The 17,970-nt window shown below is 30.3% G+C and overlaps 3 protein-coding genes across 5 annotated transcripts; 2 read left to right on the top strand and 1 right to left on the bottom strand.

Annotated features, from left to right (window-relative positions):
- The first annotated feature begins 686 nt into the window (after window positions 1-686).
- Window positions 687-3,989, top strand: LOS4 (P-loop containing nucleoside triphosphate hydrolases superfamily protein). Of its 3 annotated transcripts, none has more exons than XM_088504326.1 (9): window positions 687-1,061; window positions 1,173-1,466; window positions 1,650-1,877; window positions 2,076-2,141; window positions 2,519-2,923; window positions 3,015-3,138; window positions 3,382-3,467; window positions 3,630-3,700; window positions 3,811-3,989. In XM_088504326.1, exons 1-8 carry the CDS (start codon window positions 822-824, stop codon window positions 3,690-3,692), a joined length of 1,506 nt encoding a protein of 501 aa, XP_088360452.1. In that variant the 5' UTR covers window positions 687-821; the 3' UTR covers window positions 3,693-3,700; window positions 3,811-3,989. The 3 variants fall into 3 exon arrangements, with proteins under 3 accessions (XP_088360452.1, XP_088360451.1, XP_088360453.1); XM_088504327.1 differs by having other exon boundaries at window positions 732-1,061; window positions 3,820-3,989; XM_088504325.1 differs by having other exon boundaries at window positions 710-1,061; window positions 3,630-3,989.
- Window positions 3,990-5,107: 1,118 nt separating this feature from the next.
- Window positions 5,108-7,351, top strand: LOC107626440 (Tetratricopeptide repeat (TPR)-like superfamily protein). The gene is made up of 3 exons (XM_016329320.3): window positions 5,108-5,493; window positions 6,172-6,502; window positions 6,821-7,351. The coding sequence occupies exons 1-3, from the start codon at window positions 5,231-5,233 to the stop codon at window positions 6,911-6,913; spliced, it is 687 nt and encodes a 228-aa protein (XP_016184806.1). The 5' UTR covers window positions 5,108-5,230; the 3' UTR covers window positions 6,914-7,351.
- On the bottom strand, window positions 7,220-9,534 carry LOC107626441 (vacuolar protein-sorting-associated protein 37 homolog 2). The gene is made up of 7 exons (XM_016329321.3): window positions 9,389-9,534; window positions 8,929-9,081; window positions 8,147-8,234; window positions 7,979-8,018; window positions 7,812-7,858; window positions 7,606-7,726; window positions 7,220-7,507 (listed from the first exon to the last, which is right to left on the bottom strand). Exons 1-7 carry the CDS (start codon window positions 9,412-9,414, stop codon window positions 7,347-7,349), a joined length of 636 nt encoding a protein of 211 aa, XP_016184807.2. The 5' UTR covers window positions 9,415-9,534; the 3' UTR covers window positions 7,220-7,346.
- Between the last annotated feature and the right edge of the window lie 8,436 nt (window positions 9,535-17,970).

Below are 17,970 nucleotides of genomic sequence, written 5' to 3' on the forward strand. Positions count from 1 at the left end.
CAACAAAAGACGCAAAATAGTAAAATTTTATCAAGATTAAAGATTTTATTATTCAAAAAATTATATTACGCCAATCTTAGAAATTACGCAGACTCAGAATTTATTCAAGTGCAATTGTATTGACTTGGAGAACAAAGAACAAGAGTTTCTTCAAATTATTTGGCGTGTAAATAATCATGAAATATTGAAAAATTCACTAAATTTAGACCGTATGTAACTAAATTAATTAAATTTAATTCAGATTTAAAAATTACTTGAAGATTAAGTAATCAAGTGAAAAAAAAAAATATTGTTAGAATACATCGGAATTAAATTCAATTTTAATTCTAATGAGATTCTTTTCTTTTTTCTATTTTCAAGTAAATTTAGATTCGATTTTAATTTGTTTAATTATATTTTTAAAAACTTTAAAATTTTAATTAAATCTAATATAATGTATAAAGATTAATTTTAATTTTAATTTGCCAATGAGTTATAACTCAAATGACATAGTCTCTCCATACTCAATTAAGAGGTTGCGGGTTCGAGTCTCCTATCTTTAGTAAAAAAAAAAGATTAATTTTAATTTAAATTAGTTATTATATCTTTAAGTATTAAAAATTTAAATAAAATCTTATCTAATTTATTAAGATCAAATTTAATTAAAATTAATTTAAAACCATATCTTTAATTAATCTATAAATTTTATGATTTTATTTTAAGAAGAATTAGCCCCTATTTTATGAAGTTTTTTATCAAGGTTTCTTTCTCAGTCTCTTTTTTGTTCTCTCTCACTCTTCCACTCTCAGTCCACTTTCTCTATTCTCTCTCCGCACACAACCATGTCTGAACCCGCCGCCACCGACGATAAAACATCCTCTCCGCCACCGCCACCAGCTCAACACAAGAGCTGGGCCGACGAAGCCGACGACGATGCTGAAGCCGCCAATGAAACAACCGCCCCCAACACAGCGGTTCCATCTAGCTCATCGCCGTCGCTCAACGTCGACGAATTATCGATCGACGAAAACAAGAAACCTCCGAAGCTATTAGACGATCCGGAAGACTCCAATATCCAAGCGGTTCGATCTCTTTCTCTCCAATCGCGACTTCTCCATCTCGCGATTTCGCAACTCCTCAATTTCTCATCAGCTAGGGTTTACACTTTCTTAACTTTTGTTGATTCGGTGCAGGTTACTTCTGGCGACACGCCGTACACCTCGGCGGCGACGTTCGAGGACCTGAACTTGTCGCCGGAGCTTTTGAGAGGACTCTACGTTGAGATGAGGTTCCAGAAACCGAGCAAGATCCAAGCTATAAGCTTGCCGATGATCTTGAATCCGCCGCATCGTGATTTGATCGCTCAGGCTCACAACGGTTCCGGCAAGACCACGTGCTTTGTTTTAGGGATGCTTAGTCGTGTGGATCCTTCGGTGCAAGCTCCTCAAGCTCTCTGCATTTGTCCAACGAGGGAGCTTGCTATTCAGGTATACTTTTTGATACAGATAAGAAAAATGTCACTTTCTAAAAAAGGGTAGAAAATTAATTCCTCTCAACCCTGAGGATGTATTTTTTTCAGAGAAGTTTATCCAGACATGTTAGTAATAGACTTAACAAAAAAGTGTATCTACTTGAAGTGTGAAGTGATTGGTTTTTTCTGTGTGTCTTAGAACACTGAAGTTCTCCGGAAGATGGGGAAGCACACAGGGATTAGCTCGGAGTGTGCCGTTCCGACAGATAGCAGGGATTCACTTCCAATTCAAAAACGGGAGCCAATTAAGGCTCAGGTGGTTATTGGGACTCCTGGCACCATAAAGAAGTGGATTTCTTTCAAGAAATTGGGTGTGACCAGATTGAAGATTCTTGTCTTTGATGAGGCTGATCAAATGCTTGCTGAGGTAAGTTTTGCATTCTGATGAAATGTAATGCGATTGCTTTTAGTTAGGATTTAAAGTTTCATTGTAGTTTAGAATTGTAACTTGAAGTTGTGATGCTTCTCCGCTTATGTGGAGGATATAGAGGGTGAGAGCACTAGTAAATCACTTGACTCTATGAACTGTGAATTTCCTAAACAACTATGAACTGTGTTGTTGCAGGATGGTTTTAAGGATGATTCCTTGAGGATAATGAAAGAAATAGAAAAATTCAATTCTAGCTGCCAGGTTTGTTGAACTGCCTCTCTTATAGTCTGCATGCATGTATGCAAAGTTCAATTCATTCGAGAATTCTTCTCTAGATATAAAGATGAAACGTATATCCTAATTGATTGCTTTAATTAGGTTGCAAGTTGTGTTGAAGGAAAATATAATTGTTCCTTGATATTTGAGAAACTTCTTATTTGTGCAGCCGAACAATTGCATCTACTTAAATGTACTGTGTCATTGCATCTTCACCACTTCACCTTAATGATCTGAATCCTTGCATCATTACTTGAATTGATTTATTGGCCTAGATGTAATTTCTATGCATTTAGTTCAAATATTTGGGTATGCTTGTGTGAGGTGTTGATATATATATTTTTGTTTCTTTTAATCTCCAGGTTCTTCTATTTTCTGCCACATTCAATGACATTGTCAAGAACTTTGTTGAGAGGACAGTTAAAAAGGACCATAATAAACTTTTTGTTAAGAAAGAAGAGCTTTCTTTAGATGCTGTGAAACAGTATAAAGTGCGCTGCCCTGATGAGTTGTCGAAGATTGAGGTGATAAAAGATTACATATTCGAATTAGGAGAAAATGTGGGCCAAACCATCATATTCGTGCGCACGAGACAGAGTGCAAAAATGCTGCACAAGTCACTTGTCGATATGGGTTATGAGGTTACCTCGATACAAGGTGCTCTTGACCATGAAGAGAGAGACAAAATTGTCAAAGAGTTCAGAGATGGTTTGACTCAAGTTCTTATATCCACGGATGTTCTTGCTCGAGGCTTTGATCAGCAACAGGTGCTGAATTTGTTCAATTTTCTCTCCTCCTTTTCCTTTCTTTTGTGTGTATTTTCTTTTCAAAGTGATGACATCCTACAATTTTATTTAGGTCAATTTGGTTATCAACTATGATCTCCCAATAAAACATACTGCGGAGTATACACGGGAATTTGAGCCTGATTATGAGGTGTACTTGCACAGAGTTGGTAGGGCTGGTCGATTTGGCCGTAAGGGTAAGTTCTTGTTCAGTGTAATGTACTAATACATCTTTACTTTCCACTCCTAAACATATAGACTCTTAATTGGACTTGTAACTTGTTATGAACTTTGTTAGGCCACAGAATTTCTTAACATACAACTTTTAGTTTTTATGCTTTCATTCCAAAGGAAACTAATTCCAGATTTTGTTCTTCATATTTTGTACGATATTTTCAGTGATAATGCAAAATAGTAACTTGTTTCATTTGATCCTACAGGGGCTGTGTTTAACCTAATATATGATGAAAAAGATGAAAGGCTGATGTCAAAGATCGAGAACCATTTTGGCACCCGTGTATCAGAGGTATGTTATATCATGATGGTTTTTGGGCTATGATGCTCGATAGAGTACGATGGAACATACTTGAATCTGCAGAATTTGATTATGGCTTATATGCTTGTGGAAAGAGTCATTGAACATAATACCCATCTTCAATAACTCGTGTTTCATGTCAATGAAATGCAGGTACGAGAAAAAAGTGTTGAAGACTATAAAGCTGCTCTTAAGGAAGCCGGTTTATTACAATGAGCCAAACTGCATACAACTTGAAGTCGTCTTCTAAATTTTCTGTCCTTTTTTTGGGAAAAAAAAAAAAAGAAAAGGAAAAAACAATCATGATTAAGTATGAGGTTGTATTTAATTATAGATGGCGTAGGTTCTGAAATAGTTACATAGGGTGTTCTATTTTTAATTATACATGAAAATTAAGTATGAGGTTGTATTTAATATTGGTGACAGGTTATTTGATGCCATTTTTGTACTAAAAGATACCAAGAGGAATTTGATTTAAAGGGAAACAATATGTCGCTATATTCATTAGTTCAATCCTGCTAGCAAATTATTCAAGGGTTTACATTTATGTGAATGAAGCACGTATGTGTGTCTTTATCTGTTAGTCAATAGTTGGTCAACCAGGCTTCTCAGTTAATAATCCAACTGTCAAGTGAGCTAAAATTGGTTGGATGGTTTAAGTAGTTCTAAGTGTATATAAACATTGTTGGTAATATAAGTAAGTTGAGAGTTCATATGTTTTCTGGTGAAATTTATATTTATATTAAGCATCAAAACAATGTTATGACATAATTGAGTGGTCTATGAAATTTAGTTATAAGTAATATTCTCTAGGTAATAGCACATATATACAACGCGCAAATATTGTAGTAGTATTAGTTAAGGTAAATACAATTGACAAAGTACAACTTCATGTATTATATTAGTAGCTCATTATTTAAGTCCTAGCATTATGGTGAGTAACAAATTATTTATCATAGACCATAGTGTATCTTGAAAGTAAAAGTAATATTGAGGTAGCGATATTCTATTTAAATTTTAAAGAGCTAAAGTAGTAAATAAGATTTCTCTCTTTCTCCCTCTAAATGAGCATTTTCAAAAATCAGGATTCCATACCTTGGAAATAAAAATCACTTTCAATTTAATTTATATTTGTTGGACTAATTAAGTAAGATATGGTGTTCTATAATTTTTACCTCCTATTACTTGTCTTTGCTTATATTTAAATTGTACAATTTTTTTTATGATTAAATAAAATTTGAATCACTCATAGGTTAAATATAGTGCGCAAAAATTTAAACCTAGACCCAGGATTTCACTTTTGCGATACCCCTCTTAGATAGTTTTTTAGGTTATTAGTAAATGATGAACAACGAACGTTTAATTTCAGTATAATTTTCTTTTGCGCTATGGTCCATACTCAATACCAATATATATATATTAGAAAAAATTTTAAGTGTACCAAAAAAACTGATGTTCTAATTGTTTCAACCGTTAATTTTAATTAATATATATTATATATATTTTATAATTTAGATCAATGGTTAAAACCGTTAGAACATCGATATTTTCGGTATACTTAAAACTCTTCCTGCTATTTAGTTGAATATTGCACTATCATAAATGGTTTGTTTATTTATTTCTCAATTCTCATAGTCCCTTGAAATTTGAACAGCTATATTAAGTAGACATAACCCTATAAGACAGGAAGTAGTAAGAACTAAGAAGAAAGAAGATGGAATAGGAAGAGAAGAGAACAGAACGATTATTCATAAATGGCCACGTTGCTTCGGGAACCAATCAAATCGCGTTTTGTCTTCTATCTCCACCGATCTCCGCCGCTCTCTCCTGCTGTTTCCACCACCACCACCACCACAACCACAACCACACAGCACTCTTCCTTCTCTTCTTCTTCTTCGTCTTCAGGTAAATCTCCAAAGGCTGGGAAGAAGCTGGTGGATCGTCTCTCCACCGTCATCGACGCCGTACACGACCGTAAACTCCCTCCGGAGCTACGTGGCCAGCGCAACAACGTCAGGTCACAACAGAATTTTACTTAATTACTTCATTATTGGCTTCTGCAACTTTCAGCTTCCATTATTTTAATTGTTGATAATTCATTATCTGATGTATATATCTATGTATATATGATATTTCTTGTTCTTCACTGAATATGAGTGTTATGTTAGAATAGAGGAGTATGAGAAGATTCTGATCAAATAAGGTACAGTGTGATTATAGAAACTATAAAGTTTGATACGGCTCATCAAAATTAGGTTTATATTAGAACTACAGTGTTATAATTTGTATTAATACGTTAAGAAATACGAACCAATCGATTCTCAATATGAAACAATTTGAGAAGTAGATAACTAGGTGATTTTAGTGTGAAAATGAAGAAGATGGATTTGAAAATTGAAATCAGATATATACTAGTGGATGAAACGTGCACCATACTAGTACTCTTTGCTGGGAGTCTATTGATCATTTAATTTCACATCCACTAAGGATGTGTTTGCCAGTTGGTGTTTCGGAAGGAAAGAGAGAGAACACTTCAAGCCTTCGCTTTTTGCTTTTCTCTCTTTCCCTCCAAAATCAAAACTCGCAAACACTCCCTAAATGTCCAAAAAATTGCCAGCATGTTAAGGAATTGATGAATTGGTTCCCCCATTCTCTAGTATTTGTTATTTGACAATACCTGTTGGATGTTGGACAGGTCTGAAACTGACATCATCAATGTGGTTGAGCAAAGGATATGGCATTCCATGGAAGAAGGCCATTTTGAGAACTTGCCCGGGAAGGGGAAGCCGCTTAAGCTCGACATAAACCCTCATGCTGATCCAGCTGAAGACACTCTATACAGGATTTTGTCCAAAAATGGTTGTGCACCAGAGTGGGTTGAGCTTAACAAAGAGATAAGATCTAAGGTGTCCGAATTCAGGACAGCCTTGAAGAAAGCTTGGGCAAGTAAATGCAGTGGAGATCACTCTAAGTGGTATGAATGTTCAGAGGCTCTGAAATTGCAGCTAAGAGACATTAACAACATGGTGAGTTAAGTCATTTATTTATGAAAATCGGGTTTTGTTTCTAGCAATGGGGAGAGGAGTTCTGATGGATATATGGTTAGATGTTAATATGATTTATGATTGGACACTACAATGTTATAGCCAACTTCACTTACTGGGATAAGGTTAGATGTTAATGTGATTTATGATTGGACACTATAGGATTATGGCTGAGCCCATCAATTTGGACAAGACTTGGTTGTTATTGTTTGCTAATTGTTAGGACTTAGGAATAGGGAAATGTGCACTCTTTGATATTTATGATGTGTAATAACGAATAAATCTATACTTATTTTGTAGGTTTTCCGGTATAATCTCATTGTGCCTTTTGGTAGGCAAATGTTTGGTCTCAAGTGGGAGAAAGAGTTAGGTTATTTACAAGAACAAGACTGAGATTCGGTGTTGCTATTTGCTACTACTAGTATTTATCTTTGGAGCCAGTTGGTTACCGTTGTAGAGGTTCTTCAACCAAGGGAAATGGAAGAAGATCAAGATATATACAACGAGAATGTAGTAATCAAGCAAGTTGTCATAAAAAATTTACTTTAATTTATGCCTTATAAGCATAGGATATGAACTTTAGTAATCCCTTATGTGAACAGGGTTTTCTAAAGATAAAGTATATTGTGATAGTATTATTCAGTCTTAGTGTAGGGGAAAATATTATATTTGCAAAGACAATTTTGTCACTTGATGATATGATAAAGATAATGGAGAATAAGATTAAAGAAAGAACATAGACGTATGTAACCAGAGATTATTGATTTCTGTACTTTTGACAAACAAGGAGTTACATTCTCAAGTTCTATATTTCATAATTTGGTTCTCAAATATTTGATGTTCTAGCTGCAAGATGTATCAGATTTTTACTGTGATAAGCAATACGTAGCTTCTTGTATTTCTGCAGAAAAGCTCCAAGATCAATCTCTTTATCAAGTAATTGTTGGTGCAGATTTTCTGATTCTTCTTCAGTCTTGTTCATAGCCCCTGCGAATTTTTTGTATCGTATGATAAGGAAGGTTTTAACTTTTGATCAGGATAAAACTTTGTATTATAATGACTGATTATCATTATTCAGAGCATACCTTGAATCCTATGAAGAAGGAATGGTAGGGAACTCAACTTCAACATTTCTTCTTTCTGTTTCTCAAGCTCCTTTAGTTTCTCTTGTGCAGCAGCTAGTTCACTTGTCCGAATGATTCTACACTGTTTACATAGAATGTTGAATATTCCACACTTGGCATAAGAATTACACAAATCATAAGAATTACTTCCTTCAGTTTCTTCTTACCTGATTTTTTAGTTCCAAAACACGAGGTTCCTTTTGTAGATTTTCATCTGAGTTAACAAAAACACAAGTTGTTTGTCAGCTCATAATACAACAAATGATTACTATGTTCAAGAAACGTATTTTTATCAGATAATAAAAGAAATAAAATAAAATATAAAAAATCTCACCAACAAGCAGCATATTCTCCTTGCATAGTTCATCTTTCAGCTGATCATATCATTCAGCAAAAAAGGGGTTAAGAACATAAATAAGTATAGTCATTGCAGGATCAAATGTAAAAAACACAACTATTTCTACATCAAGCACTGAAGGTGAAGCAATAACATGCAACTTACATTATTTTGAATCTTGACCTGTTCAAGCGACTGTAAAAACCGTTGATAAGCATCTTTCTCGGACGAAATTTTTCGCAACTCATCAACACTGGCAAATTTGTAAAGAAGGGGAAAGCACTAAAATCATTATCATTCAAGGAATTAAATGGTTCATAATTTCGGAAAAAGATCCTCTAACGTGTAATGTGAGAAGATTTACAAAGTAACAAAGTAAGAGATTAATCACCATTGAATTCGTAACTTCTATTTTGTGGGAAATGGATCCTCTCCAGTTTTTTCAACACTTGAGGAAATGCAGTATGATCTCTCACCATTAACTTTATAAGTGGGGCCAAAATTAAATGAGAGAGAGTATAATGAAGAGTGAGAGATCACAATTGACACCATTCAGTTTTTTCTTCACCGCAGAGGATCCACTCCCTATTTTGTCTGAATCCCACTACCTTAACTCAATGGTGATTAGACTCACTTTCTCCCTTTCTCACTTTCTACCATAATTTCAGATTGATCAGAGAATGCTAACTGATAGAACCCTCTCAAGAGCTCAAGAGCAACCATCTAAAGAACTAGCTATATTACCATCCAAGCAATTTAAGATTTCTTTAACATGATTGAAAGCTTTAAGCACAAGAATATTGTAGCTAAAACCAACCCTCTTTCATGTGATACTATTTCAAAATTATGCTTCCCAACTACACAATAATTAACAAATCCAGTAGGATTCAAACCGAAACCGGAATCAATCAAACACTGATTTCAAAAGGTGTAGTTTTAAGGTGAACCTTTTGTCCTTCAAAGCAGCAATAACTCCAGCAGCTTCAGCAGGTGGAACATGTGAAGGCCTAGAAGAAGAAGAAGAAGAACTTGTGTAGCTCATTGAAGATGACTGATGCAAATGTTGGTGAGATGGTTCTTGTTCTTGTTCTTGTGATCCCCTAAGAATTAAAAAAATAATGATGACAATAATAATAAAAAGAAGTAAAATTAAGCCCTACTCCATAGAAGGCAACACTAATCTGCAAAAAAAATTATCAAACCCTAAAAACAAACCTAACCAAAAATTCAAAATTTCTACTTAATAACTAATTTGCAATTCATGATAACTAAAATTAAAATTCAAGCTATAACAATAAGAATAGAAAAAAAAAATCACTATCTGAATCTTAGCTGAAAATATATATAACTGAAAATGAAAAAATATATAAATGAAAATGAAAAGGATGAGAATGAAGAGTTAGTTACCAAAATCTAGTGAAGATTGAAGACATTGATGAATAGAAACGTATCTGAATTTGAGGAACCGAATGAATGTAGAACGCGTGTGTGAATGTGAATCTATGACTCCGTCTACCTTTCTCTTTCTTCTTAACATTAAGAAATCTTCCCACCGCAACTGAAATTTATTTATTTATTTATTTTTTTACTGAAGATAGGAAGAGTCGAAACTGCAACCTCTTAATTGAGTATGGGAAGACCATGTCATTTGAGCTATTATTTCTTGGCCTGCAACTGAAATTTATTGCTTACATAATAGAAAGTTTTTTAATATGAGATTTAAAAAAAATCCATTTTATTGAGAAAAAAAATCTGTATTTAAAATTTATTTTTTTTATTTGGAATCACTTTTAATCTAATTTCTGTGTTTGACATTTTAAATGTCATGTATAAATTGTGAGAATCAACTTAAAAATCAAAACACTTTTAATCTAATCTATGAATGAAACTTTCAAATGAATTAAAATAATTCAATCTAATATTTCTTCAGCTCTTTACTTTAATTTTTAATATTATTTTCTAAACTATCAAATTGATCACTAAAATATACAACAACATGTATGTCATACTTAGTATGTTTTGTCTCTTTTATCTTAGTAGTTTTGTAATTTTTATTTTTGTCTTTATCTTTATCTTTATCTTTATTTTTATATTTATATTTATAGTAATATAAATGGAGAGCTCATCTATTAACATGACACTCATACATTGAGTCTGAGAGTTTATTTGTTTAAGTATCGTCACTAAAATTTTTTAAATTTATATTTATAAATTATAAATTATTATTTACTTAGGTTGTTATTTTCAAATTTTAAATTATATATTTGAATTGTTATACTTAGGTTGTTATTTTTCAAATTTTAAATTATTTTAAATTTCAAATTTTAAATTTTAAATTATATATTTTAAATTGTAAAATAAATATATGATTATCTATCATCAATCTCTAATTCAATAACAGAGTATTGGATAGATTTGTCATTCTTTTCAAGAGACTTCTCACTCCCAATTCCATCAAGATATTCAATAACACCTGGAATGATTTAAAATTAAAAAAAAAATTGTTATCAATAAGTTTGTTAAAAACAAAATACAGCCGAATTTATCAATAAAATAAATAAATTTATAAATAAATTATATTTTTTCTAAAATAATAAACTTACTAACTAAGTAGGTGTAATGGTACCCAAGAGCATAGAGAGTGTCAAAAATCACAAAATTAAATTCATATCGTGGGATACTTGACAATTCTAAAAGTTTATGCACATCAGTACGTTAGTTTAAATTAACTATGTACCCATGATGTGTAGTATTGAAGTTACCCTTATTGAGTCCAACACTAAAATATCTTATTTGATAAGATATTCCTTCCTTTAGCAGATTTACTAATCGAGACACAAGAGCCCTCTTGATCGAGGCGTGTATTTTTCCTTCCCTAGAATTGATAAACAAAAATCAAAGAACAATTAGATGAGGATAAACAAACAAATTTAAAATATAAATAATATAAATTTAAAATAAAATAAAAAAATATTAATAGAAAACCACGTCTTCGTCGGGCCAAACCATCTCAATTGAGTATGGCAATGAAGAATTTCCGTTCATAACCGTATCACTCGTATACGTACACACAAATTGTCGATTGTATGTTTGATTTCTGCGATTTTGTGAATACTAGCCATTGGAATAAGTAGAGAAATTTTAGATTTTGGATGTATGTAAAGAAAGAGTTTGATGTACTTTAAATTATAGTGCTACACATATCTCATAACTTATACTTTTATAATGGACTCTTAGCTAAATTTTTTTTAATTTGATTGACTTTAATTTAAATTTAAATTAAATTTACAGATAAAGTAAATAAATATATTAACAATTTTTAAAATTCTAAATATACGTATGTAGCTCTATTTTTTGAAAAAAATCTACAAAAATTTAAAAAATAATACTAAACAAAATCAACAAATTTTTAAAAAATAGTGTTAAAATTTAAAAATAACAACCTAAATAAAATAATTTATAATTTAAAAAATAACAACCTAACTACAACAATCTAAGATTTAAAAAAAATCTAAATAAAATAATTTAAAATTTAAAAAATAACAACCTAAGTATAACAATCCAAATATATAATTTAAAATTTGAAAATAACCACCTAAGCAAATAAACTCCCAGACTCAACGTATGAGTGCCACGTCAGCAAATGAACTCCCCATTTGTATTAGAATAAAGATAAAGATTTCAATAAATTTTAATCGTTAATTTTAATTATATATCTTATATATAAATTTTATAATTAAGATTAACAATTAAAAAAACTAAAACACCAGTGAATTGGTACACTTAACAAAATTTTCTATATACATATGTTGGAATTTTCTCAACCCAAAGATTATCTATGTTAAATCATTAAAAAAGGAAATACTTGAATGCGGAAGCGTACTGAATTCATAAACATGAATCATGATTGGAAGAGTCTGGATTTTGTAATTATTTCGATCCTCCTCAACCAAAGCCTTCTGTATTTCTAGGTGGCTGAACTGCAACTCTTTTGATAGGGAAAGAGCAACAAAGGTGGCTTTGGTATATTGGGAACCGAAACCCTGAAGGCCTATTTATATTTGAGCATGGCACCCATTAAACCCTAAAACCCAAATAAAATAGTATGTAAAGTGCAAAAGATAATATATCTAAAATCCAAAAGATAATTATCTAAAGAACAAAAGATAATATCTGATTTTATTCTCATTTAATTCCAAATCAAAAGTAATAATGACTTATTTAATTTAACATTTATAAAAATAAATGAGATCAACATTTTTTAAGTTATTTAATTTAAAATAGCATAATTTGTGATTACAATTAATATATGTATTACCCACAAACAAATTAAAAAATTAAAATAATTTCCTAACAACATATCCTCTTTTTTAAACACTTTGGCACTTTCAAAAACATATATGGTTTTCCTTTTATCAATTTATCTAATATATCATATTTAAATTTGATGGTAAAAGACAAACATGATTCCATTGTTGTCCAGCGGTAAGGATATCTAGCTTTTACCTAAGAGACTCGGGTTCAATTCTAATCTTAAAATTTTTCCCTTTATTTTCCATTTTTTAAATCCTCATTTACCAAATTACTGTCATTTTCCCAGAGTGCTCATTGTTAATGTTACGAATAACATGCAAGAAGAATTAAATTATGCAGTTACAAGGGAAAAATAACTAAAACATGAATAAACATAAAAGAGACACCAATAACCAACTTGGGTTGGTCGAGTGGTCAGCTCACTCGTCCGCTTAAGCAAGTGTCAGGGGTTCGAATCCTGCCTTGTGCATGCAGCAACCTATTGGCCAACGACAGACTCTTAGATGGAGCTCCGATCTACGACGGATTAGTCCTTGACCTGTCGTACTGGGGATACCGTGGGAAACAAAAAAATAAATAAAAGAGACACCAATGCATTAGATCCACTACTAAGGGATAGAAATTTGCTTTATTTGAAGGAAAAGGGACAATGAATTTTAGCTATTTACAATTAATATGACAGGTTGTTCTTGATCTTAGGCTTCAAAAGTGTGATTTTGTGGCAGCATATGATGCGCCATATGAACATGTATGTATCAATAAATCCACACATACATTTAAATTGGTTAATTAAGAGATAATTAATCAAAGCTTGAATTATAAGGAAACAGAATTTCAGGTCATGAGGGCCAGAAGCATAAATAATAAAGAGGATGATGCATTTGCATATGAATTGGTATTTTTCCTTTTTCTACATTCCCATGTTAGCCAACTTGTTTGCCAGCCTAGCTTTGTTCATTTCATCACTACATAAATGCTTTGGCCTTTTAGTAATTATATTCAAATTAGCATATAATTAGTAGGGTTAATTACACTTTATCCTTTTAACATTCCTGTGCCTATTGTAGCCTTTGATAGTCTTAAAATGTACAAATTTATAATCTGAGTCTTTTTTTTATTTTTCAAATATGCATTTTAATAGTAATAATAATAATAATAAAGTACACTTTACTTTCTTAAACTTTGAATTAATGTTATATGTACCTCATTTACTTTTTTTAACCTTTTTTATCGTATAACTTTTTTTTTTGTTGTCCACGGATCTGTCGCAGATCTAAACTCTATTTAAGAGTCTGTCGTTGGACTAATGGGTAGTTGCATGCACAAAGTGATATTAGAACCCCCGATACTTTACTTAAGCGGATGAGTAAGTTGACCACGCGACCAATCTAAATTGGTTGTTTTATCGTGTAACTTTAATACCTTACATTTTGTTAAGTTTGTGTTGTAATTTTTTAAAACAATCACACAAAAAAATTACTAACATGGTTGATGTGGATGTGTACTTACATTTAAGAAAGATTAGGCAATTACTTAGCTTGCTTTAAAAAAAATTAAAATTAGAATCTAAACGTAAATACTAAAATAAATATTTAAGTTTTTTTAGAGTAAACATCTAAATTAATTTCTAACAAATATTCAGGTTGGACACTCTGATTTTTAATATATTTTTATTATTTAAAAGTCTCAGAAAATTATTTTTGTCGACAAATTAATATTTCTATTATGTGTGTTAAACAAATATATCTTTTGCAAATTTTATTACAAAATATTAAGTTTAAAAAAGATTTAATTATCCTGTTGGTCCCTATAATTTTGCAAAATTTTTAATTAGATCTCTGTACTTTTTTTCCTTTTAACTGAGTCTTTGCACTATTTTTTTTATTGGGTCCCTACACTTTTTTTTCTTTTTATTTGGGTTCCTGCACCAAATTTTTTTTAGTTAGATCTTTATAAAATTAAGCCAATTACTGTCAAGAGGGACCTAATTGAAAAAAAAATTGGTGCAGAAACCTAATTAAAAGAAAAAAAAATATAAAGACCTAATTGAAAATTTTGCAAAACTATAAAGACCAATAGAATAATTAAACCTTTAAAAAAATATTAATATAAAAGAAATAACTTCTTTTATAGAGGGGTTAACCTTTCTCTAAAACATCTAGAATCGAAAAAAAAATCAAAATGTTTAATATAAAATTTTTAAAACCAGTTTGAGAATTTATTTTTCAAATCGAAAGCCAAAAGCATATGTAAATGTCTACTAAACACAATTATATTTAATTAAAAATTTTATAAAAGACATAATTCTTTCTAGCACTGATTACTCTTATTATATATCCGACCTATGATTGCAACATGAAACTATTGGTCAAGGTCCATATCAATTGCTCATATTAAACTTGCATTACGTTGATTATAAAATGAGCCCCCTATATTTAATTAGAAAATGAAATTGAAATGAAAATAAACTGTGAAAACACTAGTTCAACTTTTTTAACATTATTCCAACTTTTCCCTTTATTTTAAACTTCACCCAATACAGGTACTTTTCATGTTTAACTTTTTTAGGTCACATATATATTCCTTGGTAAGAATTTCCGGAGAGGGAAAATATAGCACCTGCCAAATTAGGTCAGTAGTATAATTTGAAGTACAAATAGATCAAACAAAAAATATGAACAAATTGTTTTAATGAATAATTGTACTTAAAAGTACTTTGACAAAAGCTGCACGCAATATTGTTGGTTATACTTAAACTCCAATGATTGGAATAACTTTTAACATAATTTATCTCAAATTTTAATTTTATGTGTGTTACTATATCATTGTTATATTCATCAACAAATTGAAAAATTATGTAAAATACAATACTCAATAAATATAATGATACGACAACATCTCACTACAAGAAATTATAAAAATAGCGATCAATTTAGCAACTGATTTTTTTTAAATTAGTCGTTAAGTTAGAAATAACAACTAATTTCAATCGCTAAGATCAACCTTTTTTAGTATAAAAAAATCGATCAATCTCTATTAACAATTAATTTTGTTAGCAGCTAAAATCAATCACTATTTTGATAATTTTTTAATGAGATTTCATTAACAACTAAATTTAATTTGTTACATCAATATTGCATTAAAAAAAAATTTTTAATTCTAAGGGTTTGTTTTACTTTTTTTGAGTTAATATTCAATTTGACCCTTAAAATTTGAAGTATGGTGCAATTTGACCTTTAACTTTTTAATAGACTTAAATTGGACTCCGAATTTTACAATCGCAACTCACATTAACTTTTGAGCTAGTCTCCGTTAATGATGTGTTAATTTAGCACATTAATCTGTTGCAATTTGGATTCCTTACCTAATTTCCATGTGATCAAGATTTATTAGAGCTCCAAAAGTTTGACTCTTGCTCCCAAAAATCGCAAAATTTTCAAATTGAACTTCTTATTATTATCATCTTCGTGAGGATGTTGGGGACAATCAAACTTCTATGAGGTATAATAGATCTTAGTCATATAAAATTTAGGCCAAGAATCTAAATATTGACAAATTAACGTATAAAATCACCATTTACGGAAATCAGTTCATAAGCTAACATGAATTACTATTATAAATTTTAGGGGCTGAATTGAGTCAGTTGTAATTTTAGGGATCAATTTGAGTTCGTCATTAAATTTCACGGGTCAAATTGAATATTAAATCTATTTTTTTTTTTTTTGTAAATTTATGAAAAATGATTCAAAAAGTTAAAAAAAAATATATCATTTTTGCAAATCAAACAGTGCTGACATTTTTTTTCTCTATATATTTGTTTCCATTAGGAAGTTCATGCTTTAAGGTCTCTCTTTTGTATATTGACCTTTTAGTGATTCAATCATGTTTCTTGAATTTGCAAATGCGAAATGTGCGATCTATGTTTACCTTTTGTGTTTTTCGAGCTTTAATTTATTTCATGAAACTAATTAAAGGCCATGATAGTAAGAATAGCAAGTAAAGCATGTCTTGCTTGATAGCAAGGTTATTGAATTTTGATGAAAAATATAAGAAGCCACACTTTGTTTGGATACCAAGCTTCGCAGCCACACATTTCACCGCATAATTCCCATTCCTTTTCACATAATCAATTATTTATACTTTCCTTTTCAATATATATAAGCCATTAGCCTCCCAATTATTATTATTATTATTATTATTATTATTATTATTATTATTATTATTATTATTATTATTCATCTCAACATTATAGGTCTATATCTTCTAAAGTGAGGCTTTCACTTTAAAAATAAATTTTATTTTAATTATCCAAAGATAAACTTTTTGTCTTATTCTACTCACTTTAAAGATTTCTTAAACTCATTTTTATTCACATTTTCAATAATTAAATAATTTTGTGATAGTTAATATTTTTTACTTATTCCATGATTAACTTTTTATCTATATACAATACGAGAATAATTTTTTGATTAAATAATTAAAATTGTTTCTGAAATATCACTCGTTCTTCACATTGATTTTTAAAAAATATTTAATCAAATTTATTTTTCAAAAATTTTAAGTTAGTCACATTGATTTTTTTATCTATTTCGTAGCTAATAGCATTAAAATTTGCTAACATAGCGCGATCAATCCTAAATTAAGGAGGATCTCAATGGATTGAAATTTATCAATTTAGAATTAATTTGATCTAATTTCATAAATTTATTATGATAGTAGCCAATTAGAATTATCAATTGTATATTATTGTGATGTCACTTAACGTACAATATCAATAAACTCTAACTTCATGAGTAAAAAAAGTGATAAAAATACTAATGTGATAACTTAAAATATTTAAAAGATAAATTGAATTTAGGGTAAAGTATACTTTTTGTCCTTAAAGTTTGATAAAAATTTTAAAAATACCTTTAAATTTTATTTTGTTTCAATTTTGTCCAAGAAGTTTTCTATTTGCATTAAATATACCGCTGACAGCTAATTTTATAAAAACTTTAAGACCAATTTAACAATAATTTCATAAAATCAACCTTTCAACACAAACAATTCAAGCATAATTTTTCATGCATTATTGTTAAATTGGTCTTAAATTTTTTGAAAATTTAGCCGTCAAGAGTATATTTGATGCAAATCGAAAACTTTTGAGACAAAATTGAAGCAAAATAAAACTTAGGAGTATTTTTAAAATTTTTGACAAAGTTAAGAGATAAAAAATATACTTTACCCTTTAATTTAAATAATATTTTAAAAATAAATTTAACTATTTACTCTTCTTGTATTTACTACTTGCAAAACATCTAAAAAACAAATCATTTAATTGATAAACACTATAAAACACCTAAAAACTATCTCAATTAATAATTAGTAAATTAAGAAATAAATGGGATGGCATGTCTTTGAGTTCTAGGAAGTACAATATAATGTGTGATGACATGAATTAGGAGTAGTGGGGGCCACCAATCTTAGATGGACGGTAGATACAATGCCACGTGTCAGGTAGCTAGCTTCTTGATCGTGGATGAATTTGGGAGATACAGCTATTGAGTGAGGTGTGATATTGATGCCTTAGCCGACTCAAACATCATATAAAGACGCTAACAAGATCCAAACTATGAAATCGTAAGCAAACAAATCCAACGCCTCTCATTCCTCCTCAGCCACCTCACTCAATCTCA

This window comes from Arachis ipaensis, chromosome B2 (assembly GCF_059453495.1).
Source record: "Arachis ipaensis isolate K30076 ecotype BB chromosome B2, ASM5945349v1, whole genome shotgun sequence".
Lineage (NCBI taxonomy): Eukaryota > Viridiplantae > Streptophyta > Magnoliopsida > Fabales > Fabaceae > Arachis > Arachis ipaensis.

Bases quoted from the DNA above. Each gene is read 5' to 3' on its own strand.
- LOS4 (XM_088504326.1), top strand. From the start codon at position 822: ATGTCTGAACCCGCCGCCACCGACGATAAAACATCCTCTCCGCCACCG. The intron at 1,878-2,075 runs GTAAGTTTTGCA...GTGTTGTTGCAG, and splicing joins CTGATCAAATGCTTGCTGAG to GATGGTTTTAAGGATGATTC. The intron at 3,139-3,381 runs GTAAGTTCTTGT...TTGATCCTACAG, and splicing joins TGGTCGATTTGGCCGTAAGG to GGGCTGTGTTTAACCTAATA.
- LOC107626440 (XM_016329320.3), top strand. From the start codon at position 5,231: ATGGCCACGTTGCTTCGGGAACCAATCAAATCGCGTTTTGTCTTCTAT. The intron at 5,494-6,171 runs GTCACAACAGAA...GATGTTGGACAG, and splicing joins GGCCAGCGCAACAACGTCAG to GTCTGAAACTGACATCATCA. The intron at 6,503-6,820 runs GTGAGTTAAGTC...CTTATTTTGTAG, and splicing joins TAAGAGACATTAACAACATG to GTTTTCCGGTATAATCTCAT.
- LOC107626441 (XM_016329321.3), bottom strand. From the start codon at position 9,414: ATGTCTTCAATCTTCACTAGATTTTG. The intron at 8,235-8,928 runs GTTCACCTTAAA...CAAATTTGCCAG, and splicing joins GCTGCTTTGAAGGACAAAAG to TGTTGATGAGTTGCGAAAAA. The intron at 7,859-7,978 runs GTGAGATTTTTT...TTGTTAACTCAG, and splicing joins GGAGAATATGCTGCTTGTTG to ATGAAAATCTACAAAAGGAA.